This window comes from Oncorhynchus clarkii, chromosome 1 (genome assembly GCF_045791955.1).
Source record: "Oncorhynchus clarkii lewisi isolate Uvic-CL-2024 chromosome 1, UVic_Ocla_1.0, whole genome shotgun sequence".
Lineage (NCBI taxonomy): Eukaryota > Metazoa > Chordata > Actinopteri > Salmoniformes > Salmonidae > Oncorhynchus > Oncorhynchus clarkii.
Window position 1 is genome coordinate 82,503,949 of NC_092147.1, and position 19,854 is coordinate 82,523,802.

Genomic DNA, 19,854 nt, shown 5'->3' on the forward strand with positions numbered 1-19,854 from the left:
TCTACCCTACCCTACCCTACCCTATCCTCTCTACTCTACCCTCTCTACTCTACCCTACCCTACCCTATCCTCTCTACTCTACCCTCTCTACTCTACCCTACCCTACCCTATCCTCTCTACTCTACCCTCTCTACTCTACCCTCTCTACCCTACCCTACCCTACCCTATCCTCTCTACTCTACCCTCTCTTTGGCACAACCAACACTCAAAGAAAAGAGGAAAACATACTAGACAGAGTTCCCCTGGATGTCACTATCTGGCCACAATATCTGTCTGTCTGCCTGTCTGTCTGCCTGTCTGTCTGCCTGTCTGTCTGCCTGGCTGCCTGTCTGTAGAACCAACCAACTGCCAGAAAACAAAACTTAGCCTGGTTACCTCAGGTGTACATGATGTCTGGTCCTCTGTGGCCGAGCTGTGATGTCGTGGTAGAGCTCAGACCTATTTTCCAACCATAGTTCAGACCCATTAGGTTGGGGTTGGATAGGAGACAGCAGTGTATGGATTCTGGTAATCCATTGGCTCCTACTCAGATGGGGTTGAATCTCTCATATTCCTGATGTGTTTGTATTGAGTTGAGTAGATAATAACTAGGGAATGTCTGAAGGAAACGGCATTTACATTTCACTATAACGGTTAATAGTGTCCAATTTCCTATTACACAAAAATTATGTACAAAGGGTATTTTCATTGGATTACTCTCTCTGTCTGGGGTTAAGAGTTGATATGTGTTAATAATATTACTCAAATTTGGTTATTACATTTTGTGTTACCATTGTAATCAATGTTCACATAATTTACAAACTTCTAAGAATAAAAACAAATTTTGCCCTCAATGTCCAATATGAAACCAGCTACAAAGGTGTAGAGCACAACATCTTAAAACACGTCTGGTCTCTCCTTTGGACAGCTGCCTCCATTTAAAAACCAAAAAAGTCAAGTCATTGTCACACTTCACAAGAACTCATATTCCCGTGAGCCTCTTCTTCTTCCTCCTCTTCTTCCTTGTTATCATGGGCTGTGTTGAGACTTCCAGGGTCCCTGTTCCTCGTGTCCTGCCCAGCGAGGAGCCTTAATCTGGGGCTGAGATTTGAGGCCTGCCCCTTGAATCACCCCCCCAGGGCTCATCTTTTATTGATCCAGACTGAGGTGTATTGAATGGAGCTGGGTTAGGTCTAGCCTGCTGATCTCTGCTGAGCTGAGGTAGGTCTAGCCTGCTGAGCTCTGCTGAGCTGAGGTAGGTCTAGCCTACTGAGCTCTGCTGAGCTGGGGTAGGTCTAGCCTGCTGAGCTGGGTTAGGTCTAGCCTGCTGAGCTCTGCTGAGCTGGGGTAGGTTCTCTCTGTCTCTCTTATGTGTGTACTCACTGTAACCCATGGCTTTGGGTGTCAAACAGGGGATAGCGATAGGGGGGCCGAATAGTTTGCAGAAATAGTTTATTTTGAAACACAGTTGATACTTCAACCAGATGTGTGTCCCTTTATTACGTCCAAAAAACGTAAGCAGGACATCTCCTTCTCTCATAATTCAGTCCAGGCTAGTTTAAAAACATTTTACTCTGTGAGCAGCATGGGTCATCCTCAAAGGATCTCTACTGCACTCTGTTTTGGGCCACCAATGGCCACTCACTGATGTACGTTGCTTTGGATAAAAGCGTCTGCTAAATGGACAATATTAGTGGGTCCAGTTCAGTCCTCCCACCACAGGGGGAGCTACCTCCCGGACACAGAGAGGTGTTCCCTCTACTACAGAGAGCTCTCGTTCGGTTTTGGCAGCAGCTGCGTGTGCTTCCTCTTCTCCAGAATCGTGTTGAGTTCCTCAGTGAAGGAGCGGCAGAGAGGGGAGCTGCTCTCCGCCTCACTCTGTCTTAACAACATGTAGCTGTTACCGTGCATCCTCCGCAAGACGCTGGGTAACGTCGCCGATAGGCCGTTGGGGCTGGGGAAGTCTTGCAAGTCACACTCTGATTGGTTGAGGGGGGTGTGGGGGGTCTGAGTGGGCGGGGGGAGAGGGGGGGCAGGGGGAGGTGGGTCCTTGTTGGGGGACGGCTGGCCCTCTCTCGGGACGATCTGGAGGAAGCCCCCTTTGTGCGTGTCACCGTTCCCCGGTTGTTGGGAGACGCCGTTACCATTACAGATCCCTTTCCCATTACAGTGGCTGGTGATGGTCTTGAGATCCAGGTGGGCGGAGCTACTGTGGCGTTTCTGCTGCTGCTTCCTGTGTTTCCTCTTCCTGTCCGTGTGATTGGCAGAGGCGGCGGCGGCGGCAGCGCGGAGAGAGTACTTCCCCCTGTGGCTGCCCCGCAGACAGAAGCCCAGGTAGAGGAGGACCACGGTGAGAACCAGACACAGACCTCCTAGGATGGTGATCAAGGACAGGTACATAGCCTCCATGCTCCTGGGGGAGAGCAGCTCCGAGGTGGGGGGGGGAGGGGCTGGGGCAGAGGGTGGCAGCTCTGAGGTGGGGGGGAGAGGGGCCGGGGCAGAGGGTGGCAGGGGTCTCTCAGAGGAGGGGGGCGAAGGGTGGAAGAGCGGGGTGAGGGGTGGAGGAGGAGGGTAGTAGGGATGGTCTTGGGATTGGTCGACGGGTGGGGGAGGGGTGTGTGGCATATCTAGACGTACCGTCACAGAGTACTTAACCACAGCAACTCGGACACCGTTCTCGAGGGCGTGGCAGGTGTACTCGCCGCTCTGCTCCGGTTGGGACTCGATGATCAGGAGGCCGTCGGTGCCCACCCTGAAGCCAGACTCCAGGCCATAGCCCTGGAGCTCTGACCCGTCCAGAGTCCACACTGGGGTTGCCAGATTGGAGCTAATTTCACACTGGAGCAACACGTCATCTCCCACCATTACAGACCGGCTCCGGTGCTGGACCGGCTCTGAAAGAATGGCAACCCACATACAAAATTAATATCTTGTCACAATAAGACTGTGATATACTGTAATGGACCTCAGAACAGTTATTAAGACTCATATACTGTTATAGACCTCAGAACAGTTAATAAGACTGATACACTGTTATAGACCTCAGAACAGTTAATAAGACTGATACACTGTTATAGACCTCAGAACAGTTAATAAGACTGATACACTGTTATAGACCTCAGAACAGTTAATAAGACTGATACACTGTTATAGAGCTCAGAACAGTTAATAAGACTGATACACTGTTATAGAGCTCAGAACAATTAATAAGACTGATACACTGTTATAGACCTCAGAACAGTTATTAAGACTGATACACTGTTATAGACCTCAGAACAGTTATTAAGACTGATACACTGTTATAGACCTCAGAACAGTTGTTAAGACTGATACACTGTTATAGACCTCAGAACAGACACTAAAGGCCCCTAAGACCAGAGATTCTCAACTGGTGGGTCGTGACGTGCGGTTTTGTGTGGGTCGCGGGTGTCTGAGTAAAAAAATAAAAAATAAGATTGTTTTAATATATAAAACAATACTCCAGTCTGAACGTCAACGACTTATTACAGGTAGACAGTGTGTAGAAATTATTTTAATTTATTTATTTTTATTTAACCTTTATTTAACTAGGTCAGTTAAGAACAAATTCTTATTTACAATGACAACCTACCCCGGCCAAACCCGGACGACGCTGGGCCAATTGTGCGCTGCCCTATGATGATAATGAAATGAGATTTTTTCATATAATTTCAATTCTGAAAGGTTTTTCTTCAATCACAGTATCTTCAATATAAAGCTATTAGCAGCACTTTGTTGATTGATTTTATGGTCTCAAACAAGTGAGTTTATTAACATTATTAATCAAGACTATGGGCAAAATGTAATTATTGACAATGAAAGAGGTGGAAATGTTGATACCTTGTCATATACTGTAATTGCTACATTTACATTTATAGCATAAAACATTTTTCCTGATTGTATTTTGGTGATATTTTTCGCGATGCAAATATTGGGTCCCAAACTGCATATATGACTCTAAAATCATTGGTGCATGAAAAACCCATTATGTTATATTCTCCCATATGAAAATAAATGGTAAAAAGTATTTTCTAACTTCTTAGTATGTGAAGTACAATGTAAAGTAAATTTGACTATAGATGCTATGAAAATGAGGATGCTGCATAATCAACCTCTAAATATTTATTCTAACAATTTGATGGTATTTCTGCATATTCTAACTATAGATTTCCTTTCATCATTCAGTGTGCAGAATCACCTTGAAACCATCCTACTTTATCTTCAAGGTGGGAAGGATTTGACTAAACTATAAACAATGTAATCTTTGCTAGCCATATAAAATCCATGTATTATTACTACTATAGTGAGACCAGTGTCTAGTCCTAACCCTACTACCATCATTGCTGTCTGTCTGTCTGTCTGTCTGTCTGTCTGTCTGTCTGTCTGTCTGTCTGTCTGTCTGTCTGTCTGTCTGTCTGGTCTGGTCTGGTCTGGTCTGGTCTGGTCTGGTCTGGTCTGGTCTGGTCTGGTCTGGTCTGGTCTGTCTGTCTGTCTGTATGTACCGTTATCACATCCTCTGTTCCCATACAGGACGTCCTGGGTCAGGTTAGACCTGAGGAGAGGAGTAGACGCTGTTAGCCTGTCATCAATTACACACACACACACACACACACACACACACACACACACACACACACACACACACACACACACACACACACACACACACACACACACACACACACACACCGCATTACCCCCCCCCCCCCCACACTGGATTACCCCCCCACACATTGCATTATCCCACACAGATGATGCATTACCCCCACACACAAACACACTGCATTATCCCCACAAATGTTGCATTATCCCCCACCCATGCTGCATTACACCCCCCCCCCCCACACACACACACACAGCATCACCCCCACAGCATTACCCCTTCCCCACCCACTGCATTATCCCCCACACACCCACTACATTACCCCCACATACATACTGCATTACCCCCCACACGCAACACACTGCATTACCCCTTCCCCCCACCACACACAGTGCATTAACCCCCCCACCCCCCCACCCAGCCACACTCTCACCTGTCAGTCTGTGCTGTGATATCCAAACAGTCCTGTCCATCCCAGCCACAGTAAGGGTCCCGGGAGAAGATACAGTCGTAACAGGAATTGTACCTATTGCAGGTGGAGAGGGGAAGCTGGACCACACCAGAAGGAGAACCTACATACACACTCATCTAGAGGATGGAGGGAGGGAGGGTATGTTGAGGCTTGTGTTATTGAAAATATCCTTGAATTAGAAGATCACTAAACAAAACAAACCTTGATATTATTGTTTGTGAGAGACAGAGAGACAGAGAGAGAGAGTCCGTGCATGTGCCTGCCTGTCCGTTTGTGAGTGTGTACCTGTGTATGTGAAATAACCAGGCTATCCACACGCTGTGGTTGGTCAAACAGCTGTAGCTCCTCTATAATGTGTAGATGACCCCTGACCTCTACAGCTCTGTGCAGCCAGCCATCGTCTGGAACAGGAGACAGTTACAGGGTCACAACACACACACACAAACACATACAATGGGATGTACTGTACATGTGGTTTGAAGTCTGTTCCATTACTTTACTGGGATGACAAAAACACACAGCTTAAAGCTTGTACAGCCACCCCCCCCGAGACACCCCCTCATAACCCCCCACACCAACCTGTGCCCATGAAGAGTAAATGGTAGTTCTGCCCGTCCAGCCCCTCCACCCTGTGAGCCACCAGCTGGGTGTAGTCTGTTGTCCTCCTGAACAAAAGGGGGCGCTGCTCTGTAGACATGACCTGCTGGGACATCAGAGGGTGTCTCCTCACAAAGTTCAGCATGTCGTCTGGCAGGGAGGTGGAGGAGTTTATACCTCTGGATCTCAACTGGTCTGTAATACACTGGAGGCATGAGGGAAGAGGGGGTGAGAAGGATTCATCCTGTTTGAAATAAGGCACTAAAGTAGAAATTAACTTAATGTCCTGAATACAATGAGTTATGTTTGGTGCAAATCCAACACAACACATCACTGAGTACCACTCTTCATATTTTCAAGCATGGTGGTGGCTGCATCATGTTATGAGTATGCTTGTTATTGGCAAGGACTAGGGAGATTTTTATGATAAAAAGAAAACAGAATAGAGCTAAGCACAGTCAAATCCTAGAGGAAAACATGATTCAGTCTGCTTTCCAACAGACACTGGGAGACAAATTCACCTTTCAGCAGGACAATAGCCTAAAACACTAGTCCAAATCTACACTGGAGTTGCTTACTAAGACAACATTGAATGCTCCTGAGTAGCTTAGTTACAGTTTTGACTTAAATCGGCGTGAAAATCTATGGCAAGACTTGGAAATGTCTGTCTAGCAATGATCAACAGGGTATTGTACAATCCAGGTAAGAAAAGCTCTTAGAGACATACCTAGAGACTTACTTAGAGACTTACCTAGAAAGACTCACTGTAACCACTGCCAAAGGTGATTCTAACATATATTGACTCAGGGGTGTGAATACTTATGTAAATTAATTAAATTAGATATTTATTTGTTTTCTTTTCAAAAGAATCTGCAAAAATGTCTGAAAACATGTGTTGACTTTGTAATTATCAGGTTGTGTGTAGATGGGTGACATAAAACACACATCTAATCCATGTTGAATTCAGGCTGTAAAACAACAACATAATATATATTTTTTATTTATTTAACCTTTATTTAACTAGGCAAGTCAGATAAGAACAAATTCTTATTTACAATGTCAGCCTACCAAAAGGCAAAAGGCCTCCTGCGGGGACAGGGGCTGGGATTAAAAATAAATCAAATATAAATATAGAACAAAACACACATCACGACAAGAGAGACAACACTACATAGACAACAACACAGCATGGCAGCAACACAACATGACAACAACATGGTAGCAACACAACATGACAACAACATGGTAGCAACACAACATGACAACAACATGGTAGCAACACAACATGGCAGCAGCACAACATGGTAGCAGTACTAAACAAAGATAAAGATTATTGGGCACAGACAACAGCACAAAGGGCAAGAAGGTAGAGGCAACAATACATCACACAAAACAGCCACAACTGTCAGTAAGAGTGTCCATGATTCAGTCTTTGAATGAAGAGATTGAGATAAAACTGTCCAGTTTGAGTGTTTGTTGCAGCTCGTTCCAGTCGCTAGCTGCAGCAAACTGAAAAGAGGAAAGACCCAGGGATGTGTGTGCTTTGGGGACCTTTAACAGAATGTGACTGGCAGAACGGGTGTTTTATGTGGAGGATGAGGGCTGCAGTAGATATCTCAGATAGGGGGAGTGAGGCCTAAGAGGGTTTAATAAATAAGCATCAACCAGTGGGCCTTGCGACGGGTTTACAGAGATGACCAGTTTACAGAGGAGTATAGAGTGCAGTGATGTGTCCTATAAGGAGCATTGGTTGCAAATCTGATGTCCGGATGGTAAAGAACATGTAAAGGGGGGTGAATACTTTCTGAAGGCTCAGTATATATTTGATCATTATATTATATATTATGGGTGGGTGGGAGGGTGGATAGATAGATGGATAGAGAGAGATAAGTGGGCGATATAGCCCTCCCTTATAGTATAGCAGGTGGGTTCAGATTTTACAGTATACAAGACAAACCCTCATTGAGTTTATAGTTCATAGTTTATAGTAGGCCACTATGAGTTGAATTTGGTGTGTGTATCCGTGTAGACTGCTTATCTCTCTCCACCTAACTAAGGCTACAACTTCTTTAACTTTGTCCTCTGTGATATTACTTTCCCAACTCTGATAAGAGGCATTGACACTGTCACTACAGTTAAGACCCGGAACCGTCCTCTCTACCTCATTTTACAGCTAGACCCGGAGAGTGGGAATAAAGCTTTTCAATGTTGAAACAACACTACTGTAGATCACGATTCCTCTCCTTAATGAAGTCATGACTTTGTAGCCCATAATAAGTCATCACAACCGTTGTCAAGTCTTGGCCCGGTGATAATCGCCATGGAAATTGCTTTCAAATACATAAGCTCGTTCTGTTTGATCCTCATCGAAGTAGCTGCCACGCAGTTCTATAATCTCTTTCCATCTCTCCTTCCCAGTTTACCCTCTGTTTTTTACTCTGCTTTTATAAATCTCTCTCTCTCTCTCTCTCTCTCTCTCTCTCTCTCTCTCTGTCTCTCTCTCTCTCTCTCTCTCTTTCTCTCTTTCTCTCTTTCTCTCTTTCTCTCTCTCTCTCTCTCTGTCTCTCTCTCTCGCTCTCTTTCTCTCTTTCTCTCTCTCTCTCTCTCTGTCTCTCTCTGTCTCTCTCTCTCTCTCGGTCTCTTTCTCTCTTTCTTTCTTTCTCTCTCTCAATATATTGGATGTTGGGATGCTGAGGATAAAGGGGATAGAGAGCAACTCAGAAGAACTGACAGGGCCTGTTATACAGGAGTCCGCTTGGACAGCAAAAGACCAAGTGTTTGTGTGTGTGATACTCACTGATCCAGGTCGTGGGTCAGGGACCTTTCCAGTGTACTCGCTCCCCTCGGCTCCAGAGTCCTGATTCTCCATGTAGGGCCCGTCAAAGACCCTTTGGACCTCAGACAGAGAGAACCGGCACACTGCTGATATCTTCACGTTCTTCCTATAGTACACACACACACACCAAGATGTTGATATGACCTCATGAAACTCTGGGGGCAGTATTTCATTTTTGGATGAAAAACGTTCCCGTTTTAAACAAGATATTTTGTCACGAAAAGATGCTCGACTATGCATATAATTGACAGCTTTGGAAAGAAAACACTCTGACGTTTCCAAAACTGCAAAGATATTGTCTGTGAGTGCCACAGAACTAATGCTACAGGCGAAACCAAGATGACATTTCATACAGGAAGTGAGCCAGATTTTTGAGGCGCTGTGTACCAATGTCTCCTTATATGGCTGTGAATGCGCAAGGAGAGAGCCTACACTTTCTGTCGTTTCCCCAAGGTGTTTGCAGCATTGTGACATATTTGTAGGCATATCATTGGAAAATTGACCATAACAGACTACATTTACCAGGTGTCCGCTGGGTGTCCTCCGTCGAAACTATTGCGCAATCTCCAGGTGCGCGCATTTTTTCCATTTTGAAGAGAGGAGAAACCAAACTGCCAGGAGTGACTTATCATCGAATAGATATGTGAAAAACACCTTGAGGATTGATTCTAAACAACGTTTGCCATGTTTCTGTCGATATTATGGAGTTAATTTGGAAAAAAGTTTGGTGTTGTAATGACTGAATTTTCGTTTTTTTTTCTCAGCCAAACGTAAAGAACAAAACGGACCGATTTCTCCTACACAAATAATCTTTTTGGAAAAACTGAACATTTGCTATCTAACTGAGAGTCTCCTCATTGAAAACATCTGAAGTTCTTCAAAGGTAAATGATTTTATTTGAATGCTTTTCTTGTTTTTGTGAAAATGTTGCCTGCTGAATGCTAGGCTTAACCTGTTGGATCTCTGGGGGCGCTATTTCATTTTTGGATAAAAAACGTTCCCGTTTTAAGCGCGATATTTTGTCACGAAAAGATGCTCGACTATGCATATTCTTGACCGTTTTGGAAAGAAAACACTCTGAAGTTTCAGAATCTGCAAAGATTTTGTCTGTAAGTACCCCAGAACTCATTCTACAGGCGAAACCAAGATGATGCATCACCCAGGAATTAGCAGAATTTCTGAAGCTCTGTTTTCCATTGTCTCCTTATATGGCTGTGATTGCGCAAGGAATGAGCCTACACTTTCTGTCGTTCGCCCAAGGTCTTAGCAGCATTGTGACGTATTTGTAGGCATATCATTGGAAGATTGACCATAAGAGACTACATTTTCCAAGTGTCCGCCTGGTGTCCTGCGTCGAATTCGGTGCGCAATTGCCAGCTGCTTCCACTTTACCATTTGATTCAGGGGAGAAAGCATGTGTCCAAGAACGATGTATCAATGAAGAGATATGTGAAAAACACCTTGATGATTGATTCTAAACAGCGTTTGCCATGTTTTCAGTCGATATTATGGAGTTAATTTGGAAAAAAGTTCGCGTTTTGAGGACTGAATTTTCGGTTTTTTTTTGGTAGCCAAATGTGATGTATAAAACGGAGCTATTTCTAATACACAAAGAATCTTTTTGGAAAAACTGAGCATCTGCTATCCAACTGAGAGTATCCTCATTGAAAACATCAGAAGTTCTTCAAAGGTAAATGATTTTATTTGAAGGCTTTTATGTTTTTGTTGAAATGTTGCGTGCTGGATGCTAACGCTAATGCTAACGCTAAATCCTTTGTTTGCTAGCTACTGTTACACAAATTATTGTTTTCCTATGGTTGAGAAGCATATTTTGAAAATCTGAGATGACAGTTTTGTTTACAAAAGGCTAAGCTTGCGAGATGGCATATTTATTTCATTTCATTTGCGATTTTCATGAATAGTTAACGTTGCGTTATGGTAATGAGCTTGAGTCTGTATTCCTGATACCGGATCCGGTATGGGGAGTTCCAAGAGGTTAATGCTATGCTAGCTATCAATACCTCTTACACAAATGCTTGTTTAGCTATGGTTCAAAAGCATATTTTGAAAATCTGAGATGACAGTGTTGTTAACAAAAGGCTAAGCTTGAGAGCAAATATATTTATTTCATTTCATTTGCGATTTTCATGAATAGTTAACGTTGCGTTATGGTAATGAGCTTGAGGCTATAAAATAGGATCCCGGATCCGGGTTTGCTCGTCGCAACTGGTTAAACGGTTTAGGATACTCCACATAAAAACAATGGGTTTTCACTTTTTGGTCTAAGTCACTAAATCAAGAAAACCTAAAATATTGGAGAGAAGGTTACTCTGCCTGCAGCCTCTGAAGGGAAGTCAGATATGTGCACTTAGAGGAAACATAATGTGACCTTTTCCCTTCACCATATCAAATGTTTGTCTGGTCACAGAGGTCTTTGGACTTTGGGAGGTCATGAATAGACTGAACAACGACCACTTCTCTACATCTTTACATGTAACTTATTTAGTGGGTGCACTTATGCAGAGAGACTTAGTCAGTGCAGTCCAGTTTAAGGTAGACAGGCCAGACAACCACATATCAAAGTGAAAATGTACTCTTCTCCTGAGTTGGTAGAAAGTCATGATAATGAAGCTTCATTTGAAACTCTACTTTTGTGGTTATTTTGTCGTGATGCATGCAGAGGTTAAGCGGAGTGTACCATGTGTACACCTGTATACGCTACCGTACCCTTAGGGGGTTGACCGTAATGTACCTTTCTAATAGACAATGCAGACTGAGGCTATACAGGTACTTTGCCCATTCCTGACATTGTAGATAATGTACACCGTGTCACTGTGTGACTGTTCCCATCCACAAGAATTCCTAGGTTTCTCCAGGGACATGGTCTGTAAACACTACAGAACTCAAGAGGAGAGAACAACACGTCACACTGATACAATAGTAAACACCTCTCTGTCCATCTGGATTTATTCATTGACCTAGGTCACTCACTCTCACACACACACACACACACACACACACACACACACACACACACACACACACACACACACACACACACACACACACACACACACACACACACACACACACACACACACACACACACACACACACGTCAGCCAGAACAGCAGCAGTAAACCTTAAATGTTACCATAGCGACAGCTAAAATAGATCAGAGACTCATGTAGCAGAGTTGAAAGGAATGATAGAGAGGAGAGTGAGAGAAAGAGGGAGAGAGAGAGGAGGAGAGAGAGGAGAGAGAAGGAGCGAGTGAAGAGAGAGAGAAGACAGGAGAGTGTGAGAGAGACAGGTGAGAGGAGAGAGGGAAAGAGAGCAAGGAGAGAGAGAGAGAGAGAGAGCAGGGTGCGTGGGTGACAAAGAGAAATGTTCAAAGCTAATCAAGAGAAGTTGTATGTATCCTCTGACAATTAAAAAGGGAGGGAGAGAGAGAGAGAGAGGTGGAGAGAGAGAGAGGTAGAGAGAGAGAGGTGGAGAGAGAGAGGTGGGGAGAGAGAGAGAGAGGTAGAGGGAGAGAGAGGTGGAGAGAGAGAGAGAGGTGGAGGGAGAGAGAGAGAGAGGTGGAGAGTGAGAGAGGTGGAGGGAGAGAGAGGTGGAGTGAGAGAGAGGTGGAGGGAGAGAGAGAGAGGTGGAGAGAGAGAGAGGTGGAGGGAGAGAGGTGGAGGGAGAGAGAGGTGGAGGGAGAGAGAGGTGGAGGGAGAGAGAGGTGGAGAGAGAGAGAGGTGGAGAGAGAGAGAGGTGGAGAGAGAGAGAGAGAGAGGTAGAGAGAGAGGGAGTGTGGGTGTGAAGGACAAGAGAAGGTATAAGTGGGAGAGAAGAGCAGGAGAGGTAAACAAAAGAAGGAATGTGGCCCCCAAATGAGAAGGGGAGGGAGAGTTGGTGACCAGAGCTGAGCTACTACAGGTAACTACCAAAATAAAGGAAACACTTGAGTAAATGAGGGATACAAAGTATATTGAAAGCAGGTGCTCCCATACAGGTGTGGTTCCTGAGTTAATTAAGCAATTAAAATCCCATGATGCTTATAGATCAGGTATACACTTTTCATATGGATGGCCCCAGCAGGAATCAAACTCAAAATCCTTGGTGTTGCAAGCGCCATGAGCCACACACACACACACACACAAACACTAGATTAATTAAAATACTGCTCCCATACAGGTGTGGTTCCTGAGTTAATTAAGCAATTAAAATCCCATGATGCTTAAGATCAGGTATAGAAATGACCAGTTGCCCATTATTTTGGCTATCAAGGCTAGAAGGAGAGATCTCAGTGACTTTGAAAGAGGGGTCTCAACCCAACTAAACATTTATGGAAGATTCAGGAGCGGCGCCTGACACAGCGTTTTCCACCACCATCAACAAAACACCAAATGTGACTCAGGAAACTATGCATATGTTGCATGTAACTATTTCACAGGATAGTCATTTGAACGTTTATTGTTTATATATTTTTATATTAAAATGTGTTTTTGGGCAGAAATGCCTTCTGGGCCTCCCGGGTCGGCCAGTGGTCTAGGGAACTGCATCGCAGCGCTAGCTGTGCCACAAGAGACTCTGGGTTCGCGCCCAGGCTCTGTCGCAGCCAGCCGCGACCGGGAGGTCCGTGGGGCGATGCACAAATGGCCTAGTGTCGTCCCTACCGGGTTTGGCAATCCTTCTAGCGTTGCTTTTTTGAAAGATATCACGAATAACTGCAAAAACACCTGTCTCCAGATTATATCTTCAAACTAAGGGCAACCATGGCATCCGTGACAGAGAGGGAGAAGCGTCTATCCATGTAAGAGAGTCTAGCAAGATATTAAACGTTTCTAATTTGGTCAGAAAGTTATTTTCATTGCAATGCAAGTTAAAGCGTACCGTTATTTAGCTCACGTTAGCTGGCTGGCTGGTTTGCTAGCTAACGTTACATGTATGATCTGTCAAGTAATATATTTTAAAAACATTTTTTAATCCATTTTAGTATAAGGCTGTAACGTAACAAAATGTGGAAAAAGTCTGTGGATCTGAATAGTTTGCACTGTAACTACAGATCTGGGCAGATTCTCCCTCCCTCTCTGTCTTGATCTCTCTCCAGCCCCCACTTCCTCCCTTTTCCTGATACCCCTCTCTTCCCTTGCAGATTGTTTCTCCTTCTATCTCTCTCCGTCAATCTCTGCATTTGTCACACCTTTCTCTTGGACCCAGCTAACACATCCTATCTCTTCTCTCTCGCATCTCTCGCCCCTTCTGTCGGTTTCTACCACTATTTTTCCCTTCAGATATTCTATTGAGCAGACACTTTTATCCAAAGGGTCTTACAGTCATACATTTTTCATATGGATGGCCCCAGCAGGAATCAAACTCAAAATCCTTGGTGTTGCAAGTGCCATGAGCCACACACACACACACACACACACACACACACACACACAAACACTAGATTAATTAAAATACTCCTCTCCTCTCCTCTCCTCTCCTCTCCTCTCCTCTCCTCTCCTCTCCTCTCCTCTCTAATGTTCTACTATTACTCACCACTCGGGACTGAAGACACCGTAGAAGAGTGTGTCGTGAGGTGTGTGTCCCGGCAGCGTGTAAATACTCCTCAACACGTTGAAGTGTAAGTTGTATTCTGGCAGCGAACACACCAGTGTGGCCTTTAGGAAGGATGTCCACCTCTTCTGGAGGGTCAACAGACCTCCTCTATCTCCCTACGAGAGAGGGGGAAGAGGGGAGGACGATGGGAGGGGAGTTGGACAACAAACTGAGTCTGGAAAACATGCCTTTCTTGGGCACAATTTAAAGGAGGTCAAGGGAGAATATCATGTCTCCAAGGTTGTTTCATTTCTTAAACTGCAGCTCTGTGAAGACGTGAGACGAGAGCATAGCTATGGGAATGTGCCTAGCAACACCATTGCCCTGTGACAGCTCATTAGCAACCCTGTTGAGAGTGGTGATAGACACTAGTCACTGAGGAGCACACACACACACACACACACACACACACACACACACACACACACACACACACACACACACACACACACACACACACACACACACACACACACACACACACACACACACACACACACACACACACACACGCAAAGCACCCCATTAGAATCAGATATGGTGACTGGGTGCTATCAGACCCTTTGATACTTGTCCTCAACAGATATCTCACTTTTTGTTCTGTTTTAAAAGTTCTCCCTGCTTCAGTAAGTCAGTTCCCACTGCCCACAGCCTCTCACCCCCATCCAGCCTCACCCCTCTCTTCCTTCACCTCTCTCTCTCCCTCCTCACCCCTCTCTTCCTTCACCTCTCTCTCCCTCCTCACCCCTCTCTTCCTTCACCTCTCTCTCCCTCCTCACCCCTCTCTCCCTCCTCACCCCTCTCTTCCTTCACCTCTCTCTCTCCCTCCTCACCCCTCTCTCCCTCCTCACCCCTCTCTTCCTTCACCTCTCTCTCTCCCTCCTCACCCCTCTCTTCCTTCACCTCTCTCTCCCTCCTCACCCATCTCTTCCTTCACCTCTCTCTCCCTCCTCACCCCTCTCTCCCTCCTCACCCTCTCTCCCTCCTCACTCCTCTCTCTCCCCTCACCCCTCTCTCCCTCCTCACCCCTCTCTCTCTCCTCACCCCTCTCTCCCTCCTCACCCCTCTCTCCCTCCTCACACCTCTCTCCCTCCTCACCCATCTCTCTCTCCCTTCAGCTCTCTCTTCCTTCACCTGTCTCCCTCCTCACCTCTCTCTCCCTCCTCACCCCTCTCTCCCTCCTCACCCCCCTCTCTCCCTCACCCCTCTCTCCCTCACCCCTCTCTCCCTCCTCACCCCTCTCTCTCTCCCCTCTCTCCCTCCTCACCCCTCTCTCTCTTCCTCACCCCTCTCTCTCTCCCTCACCCCTCTCTCCCTCCTCACCCCTCTCTCTCTTTCTCACCCCTCTCTCCCTCCTCACCCCTCTCTCTCTCCACTCTCTCCCTCCTCACCCCTCTCTCTCTCCCCTCTCTCCCTCCTCACCCATCTCTCTCTCCCTCACCCCTCTCTCCCTCCTCACCCCTCTCTCCCTCACCACTCTCCCCTTTCTCCTTCACATCTCTCTCCCTTCTCTCCCTCTCCTCACCTTACAGACTCGTCCAACCCGTGCCACTCTAATGTGGCTGTAGTATGGGGTCTGCTCCTGGCTCTTCTCGGTAAAGAAGTAGTAGATTTTATCGTCATCTCCGGTAGTACTGCCCTCACTCTCCCTCACCAGGGCACTGGCCACAAAGTCAGCCTCTGGGGAAACAGAAACACACTGAGAGTCAGGAATTATCCATTCTAAAATATTGCTTTTCCCGGAAATAGAACATATCCATTTGTAATAAGAGACAGAACAGAAGGCGCTGCTATAGTCAAGGCAGGGTGACTTGAAGACCAGGTGACTTGAAGACCAGGTGACTTGAGCATGAAAATTAACATTGGTTCTTTGGCCAGTATGGTCCTTCCAATCAGAGGGAAGAGGCTATGGGTATAGGTTCTTTGAGAGGAGCCGTTCTAGCCCCGGGGAACTCACCATGAAACCAGCGAGTGGGTGCCTCCTCTGTCCTCACCATGGGATAGGGGTCGTTACGTCGGATGTCCGGAGAGCACTGGAACTCATACTGAGACGCCGTGTACATCTGCTGGTCTGGAACAATACAGGAACAGCAATGGTTATTGGTAAGTTTACATTGCAGAATAAGTATGACACATTAGCATTGAGCATAAACTTAAATTGTGAATAATATGCCCCCTAAAAACATTGGTCCCATGTTTGGTGACAGAACACATTTCCATAAAGGATATACAGTAGTCGTGTATACAGGGTCTAAGAATGGTTGTCTTACCCACGATGAGGCCAGTGTAGCCTGTAGCAGGTCCATACGGACACTTCTCTCTACCCTCCTCAAACTCAGACGACACTTTAAAACTCTCCTCATCCTACACAGGAGAACAGGAGGTTACGGAGGCTAGTAACACAGTGGTTGAGCATAATATGGTTCATATTGTGTCAATTACTGTGGAAAGAGGGAGACAGTCGACCCACACAATACCATGAAGGAGTTAGTTAGCTAGAACATGAAATTGCCTTTAAAAAATATATACATATTTTATGCATGTTCATTCTATGAGTGTGTGTAGGTTGTGTACTGTACTGCAGGTTACTTACTATGTACGCACAAAGAGGTTCGAAGGCGTGAGTCCCACACATGTAGAGATGAGTGGAATTAAATCTCTGGAGAAACCTGATGTGGTTATAACACTCTGTCTGTTGAGAGAGAGATAATATATCAACAAGAGGGAGAGAGAGAGAGAGAGAGAGCGAGAGAGAGATGGAGAGAGGAGGGAGAGAGAGATCGAGGGAGAGAGGCAGAGAGAGGGAGAGCTAGAGAGAGCGAGTGAGAAAGCAAGAGAGAAGGGGCGAGAGATAGAGGGGGAGAGATAGAGAGGGAGTGAGAGCGAGAGAGAGGGAGAGAGAGAGATGGAGAGAGAGGGGGAAGATAGAGGGAGAGATGGATAGAGAGAGAGAGGGAGAGATAGAGACTGAGGGATAGATGGAGAGAGGGTGGGAGAGAGAAAGAGAGAGAGAATAAGGTTGTTTAGAGAGAGAGTTAAACTGTTTATGATGAATGAGACATGAGATAGAAATCCCACACATATTGAGATGAGTAGATTTAAACGTCCCTAGGAGAGAGGATGAGAGAAAGATGGAGGGAGAGAGGGAGGGAGACAGAAAGAGAGAGTAAACCTCGAGGTGATTACCTCACAGAGAAAAAGAAAGAGAGAGAAAGACATACCTTATCGTCTTTCCCTTTGCTCAGACACTGCTGCTTCTGCTCCTCAGAGGCTTCCCATTCAATCTGATACAATATATATATAAAGAGAGAGAGAGACAGAGAGAGATGGATGGAGACAGACAGACAGACAGACAGACAGACAGACAGACAGACAGACAGACAGACAAATGAACAGACAGAGAGGGAGAGGGAGAGGGAGAGGGAGAGGGAGAGGGAGAGGGAGAGGGAGAGGGAGAGGGAGAGATGGAGACAGATACAGAGATGAAGACAGAGAAAGACACAGAGAGAGAGAGGCAGACAGAGGGAGAGACAAAGAGAGAAAGAAAGAGAGAAAGAGAGAGAGACCAGAACATTAACAAGGGTTCTTGGCTAACTAGATTTCCAACATTTTTATGGCAGGGTGTCAGGTGAAACAGGGTGTTGAGTTTCTGTCCTAGTGTGGCTAGATACAGTGACAGATCTTCATTATCATGTTCCATAAAGCACAATTAGACAGTAGGCTAATGCTCCTGGAGAAACATTCACTGCGTCCCAATCTCCTTTCTCTTGAGGTGTACACTCGTTCACTACAAGAAGGAGTTCGACCACATTTTTCATATCAGTCATATCTTTCAAATCATTGAAGAGAAGTGAGCCAAGTTATCATTACTCAGTACTGGTACCCCATGTTTATAGACAAGTTATCATTACTCAGTACTGGTAGCCCTTGTATATAACCAAGTTATCATTACTCAGTACTGGTAGCCCTTGTATATAACCAAGTTATTATTACCTAGTACTGGTACCCCTTGTATATAACCAAGTTATCATTACCCAGTACTGGTAGCCCTTGTATATAACCAAGTTATCATTACTCAGTACTGGTAGCCCATGTTTATAGACAAGTTATCATTACTCAGTACTGGTAGCCCTTGTATATAACCAAGTTATCATTACCCAGTACTGGTACCCCTTGTATATAACCAAGTTATCATTACCCAGTACTGGTAGCCCTTGTATATAACCAAGTTATCATTACCCAGTACTGGTAGCCCTTGTATATAACCAAGTTATCATTACCCAGTACTGGTAGCCCTTGTATATAACCAAGTTATCATTACCCAGTACTGGTACCCCTTGTATATAACCAAGTTATCATTACTCAGTACTGGTAGCCCTTGTATATAACCAAGTTATCATTACCCAGTACTGGTAGCCCTTGTATATAACCAAGTTATCATTACCCAGTACTGGTAGCCCTTGTATATAACCAAGTTATCATTACCCAGTACTGGTAGCCCTTGTATATAACCAAGTTATTATTACCTAGTACTGGTAGCCCTTGTATATAACCAAGTTATCATTACCCAGTACTGGTAGCCCTTGTATATAACCAAGTTATCATTACCCAGTACTGGTAGCCCTTGTATATAACCAAGTTATCATTACCCAGTACTGGTAGCCCTTGTATATAACCAAGTTATCATTACCCAGTACTGGTAGCCCTTGTATATAACCAAGTTATCATTACCCAGTACTGGTAGCCCTTGTATATAACCAAGTTATTGTTACTAATTTCACTGTTACATCTGTTGTTTATGAAGCATGTGCCAAATAAAATTAGATTTGAATTTATTTGAAGAATTATCCTCCGCTCCTGACTGCATTTGCTGCGGCTCCAGTGAAGGAGCCTAGGCAAACATTTGACTCGTTTGCTACAACACCTTGCCTGTTTCAGCAAGGAGCAACATAGTCTCAGCACATTGTAAAGAGTCCATGTCACCGCTGAAATGAACCCGACAGTCAACTAGCTGTAAGATCCACCAAAAATATAAAGGTCATGACGGTTATTTCATTTTCATGACGGTCTTCATCCATACTGGTAGGTTAAACGATGATCCGGTAATCGTGCCAGCCCTAGATGGTACAAGGTGGGTTTGTTAACCTAGCAATAGAGGTGTTCAGTGTAAAAGACCTGGGAGGGGTAGGATCCTAAATGATCTACTGTAAGCTCCCTGATATCACACTCTCTCTCTCTCTTACAGTGCGAGCTGTGCTGTCTGAGATGTCTGTGGCGTTGAGAGCGAACACGGCCCCTCGGGCCCCCACGTAGAGAAGACCCATGTCCTCCTCTAGTAGCAGAGTACTGTAGTTCACTACTGAGGACTGGAAACGCCTACAGCCCAACAGACCTGGGGGGAGATAGAGGGATGAGAGAAGGGGAGAAGAGAGGGAGGGTGAGAGAGGGTGTGAGAGAGAGAGAGAGAGAAGGTGAGAGGAGAGGGAGAGAGAAGGAGAGAGACAGAATGGGAGAGGGAGAGAAGATGAGAGAATGGGAGAATGGGAGAGAGGGAGAGAGAGTGTGTGTGTGAAGGTGTGAGAGAGTGTGTGTGTGTGAAGGTGTGAGAGAGTGTGTGTGTGTGAAGGTGTGAGAGAGTGTGTGTGTGTGAAGATGTGAGAGAGTGTGTGTGAAGGTGTGAGAGTGTGTGTGTGTGTGAAGGTGTGAGAGAGAGAGCGATTGAAGGTGAGAGAGTGTGAGAGAGAGAAGAGGAGA

The 19,854-nt window shown here is 45.4% G+C and overlaps 1 protein-coding gene across 1 annotated transcript in view; it reads right to left on the bottom strand.

The window, feature by feature from the left end:
- Window positions 1–1,740: 1,740 nt before the first annotated feature.
- LOC139417988 (semaphorin-4G-like) overlaps window positions 1,741–19,854 on the bottom strand; it is a 35,383-nt gene continuing 17,269 nt past the window's right edge. The window contains exons 2-14 of the mRNA XM_071167042.1: window positions 19,344–19,492; window positions 17,322–17,384; window positions 16,694–16,792; window positions 16,371–16,464; window positions 16,058–16,171; window positions 15,626–15,780; window positions 14,041–14,216; window positions 8,467–8,611; window positions 5,652–5,874; window positions 5,358–5,473; window positions 5,034–5,188; window positions 4,500–4,549; window positions 1,741–2,873 (exon numbers count right to left, since the gene is read on the bottom strand). Coding sequence (XP_071023143.1) covers window positions 1,741–2,873; window positions 4,500–4,549; window positions 5,034–5,188; window positions 5,358–5,473; window positions 5,652–5,874; window positions 8,467–8,611; window positions 14,041–14,216; window positions 15,626–15,780; window positions 16,058–16,171; window positions 16,371–16,464; window positions 16,694–16,792; window positions 17,322–17,384; window positions 19,344–19,492 — 2,672 coding nt within the window. The remainder of the gene's footprint in view (window positions 2,874–4,499; window positions 4,550–5,033; window positions 5,189–5,357; window positions 5,474–5,651; window positions 5,875–8,466; window positions 8,612–14,040; window positions 14,217–15,625; window positions 15,781–16,057; window positions 16,172–16,370; window positions 16,465–16,693; window positions 16,793–17,321; window positions 17,385–19,343; window positions 19,493–19,854) is intronic.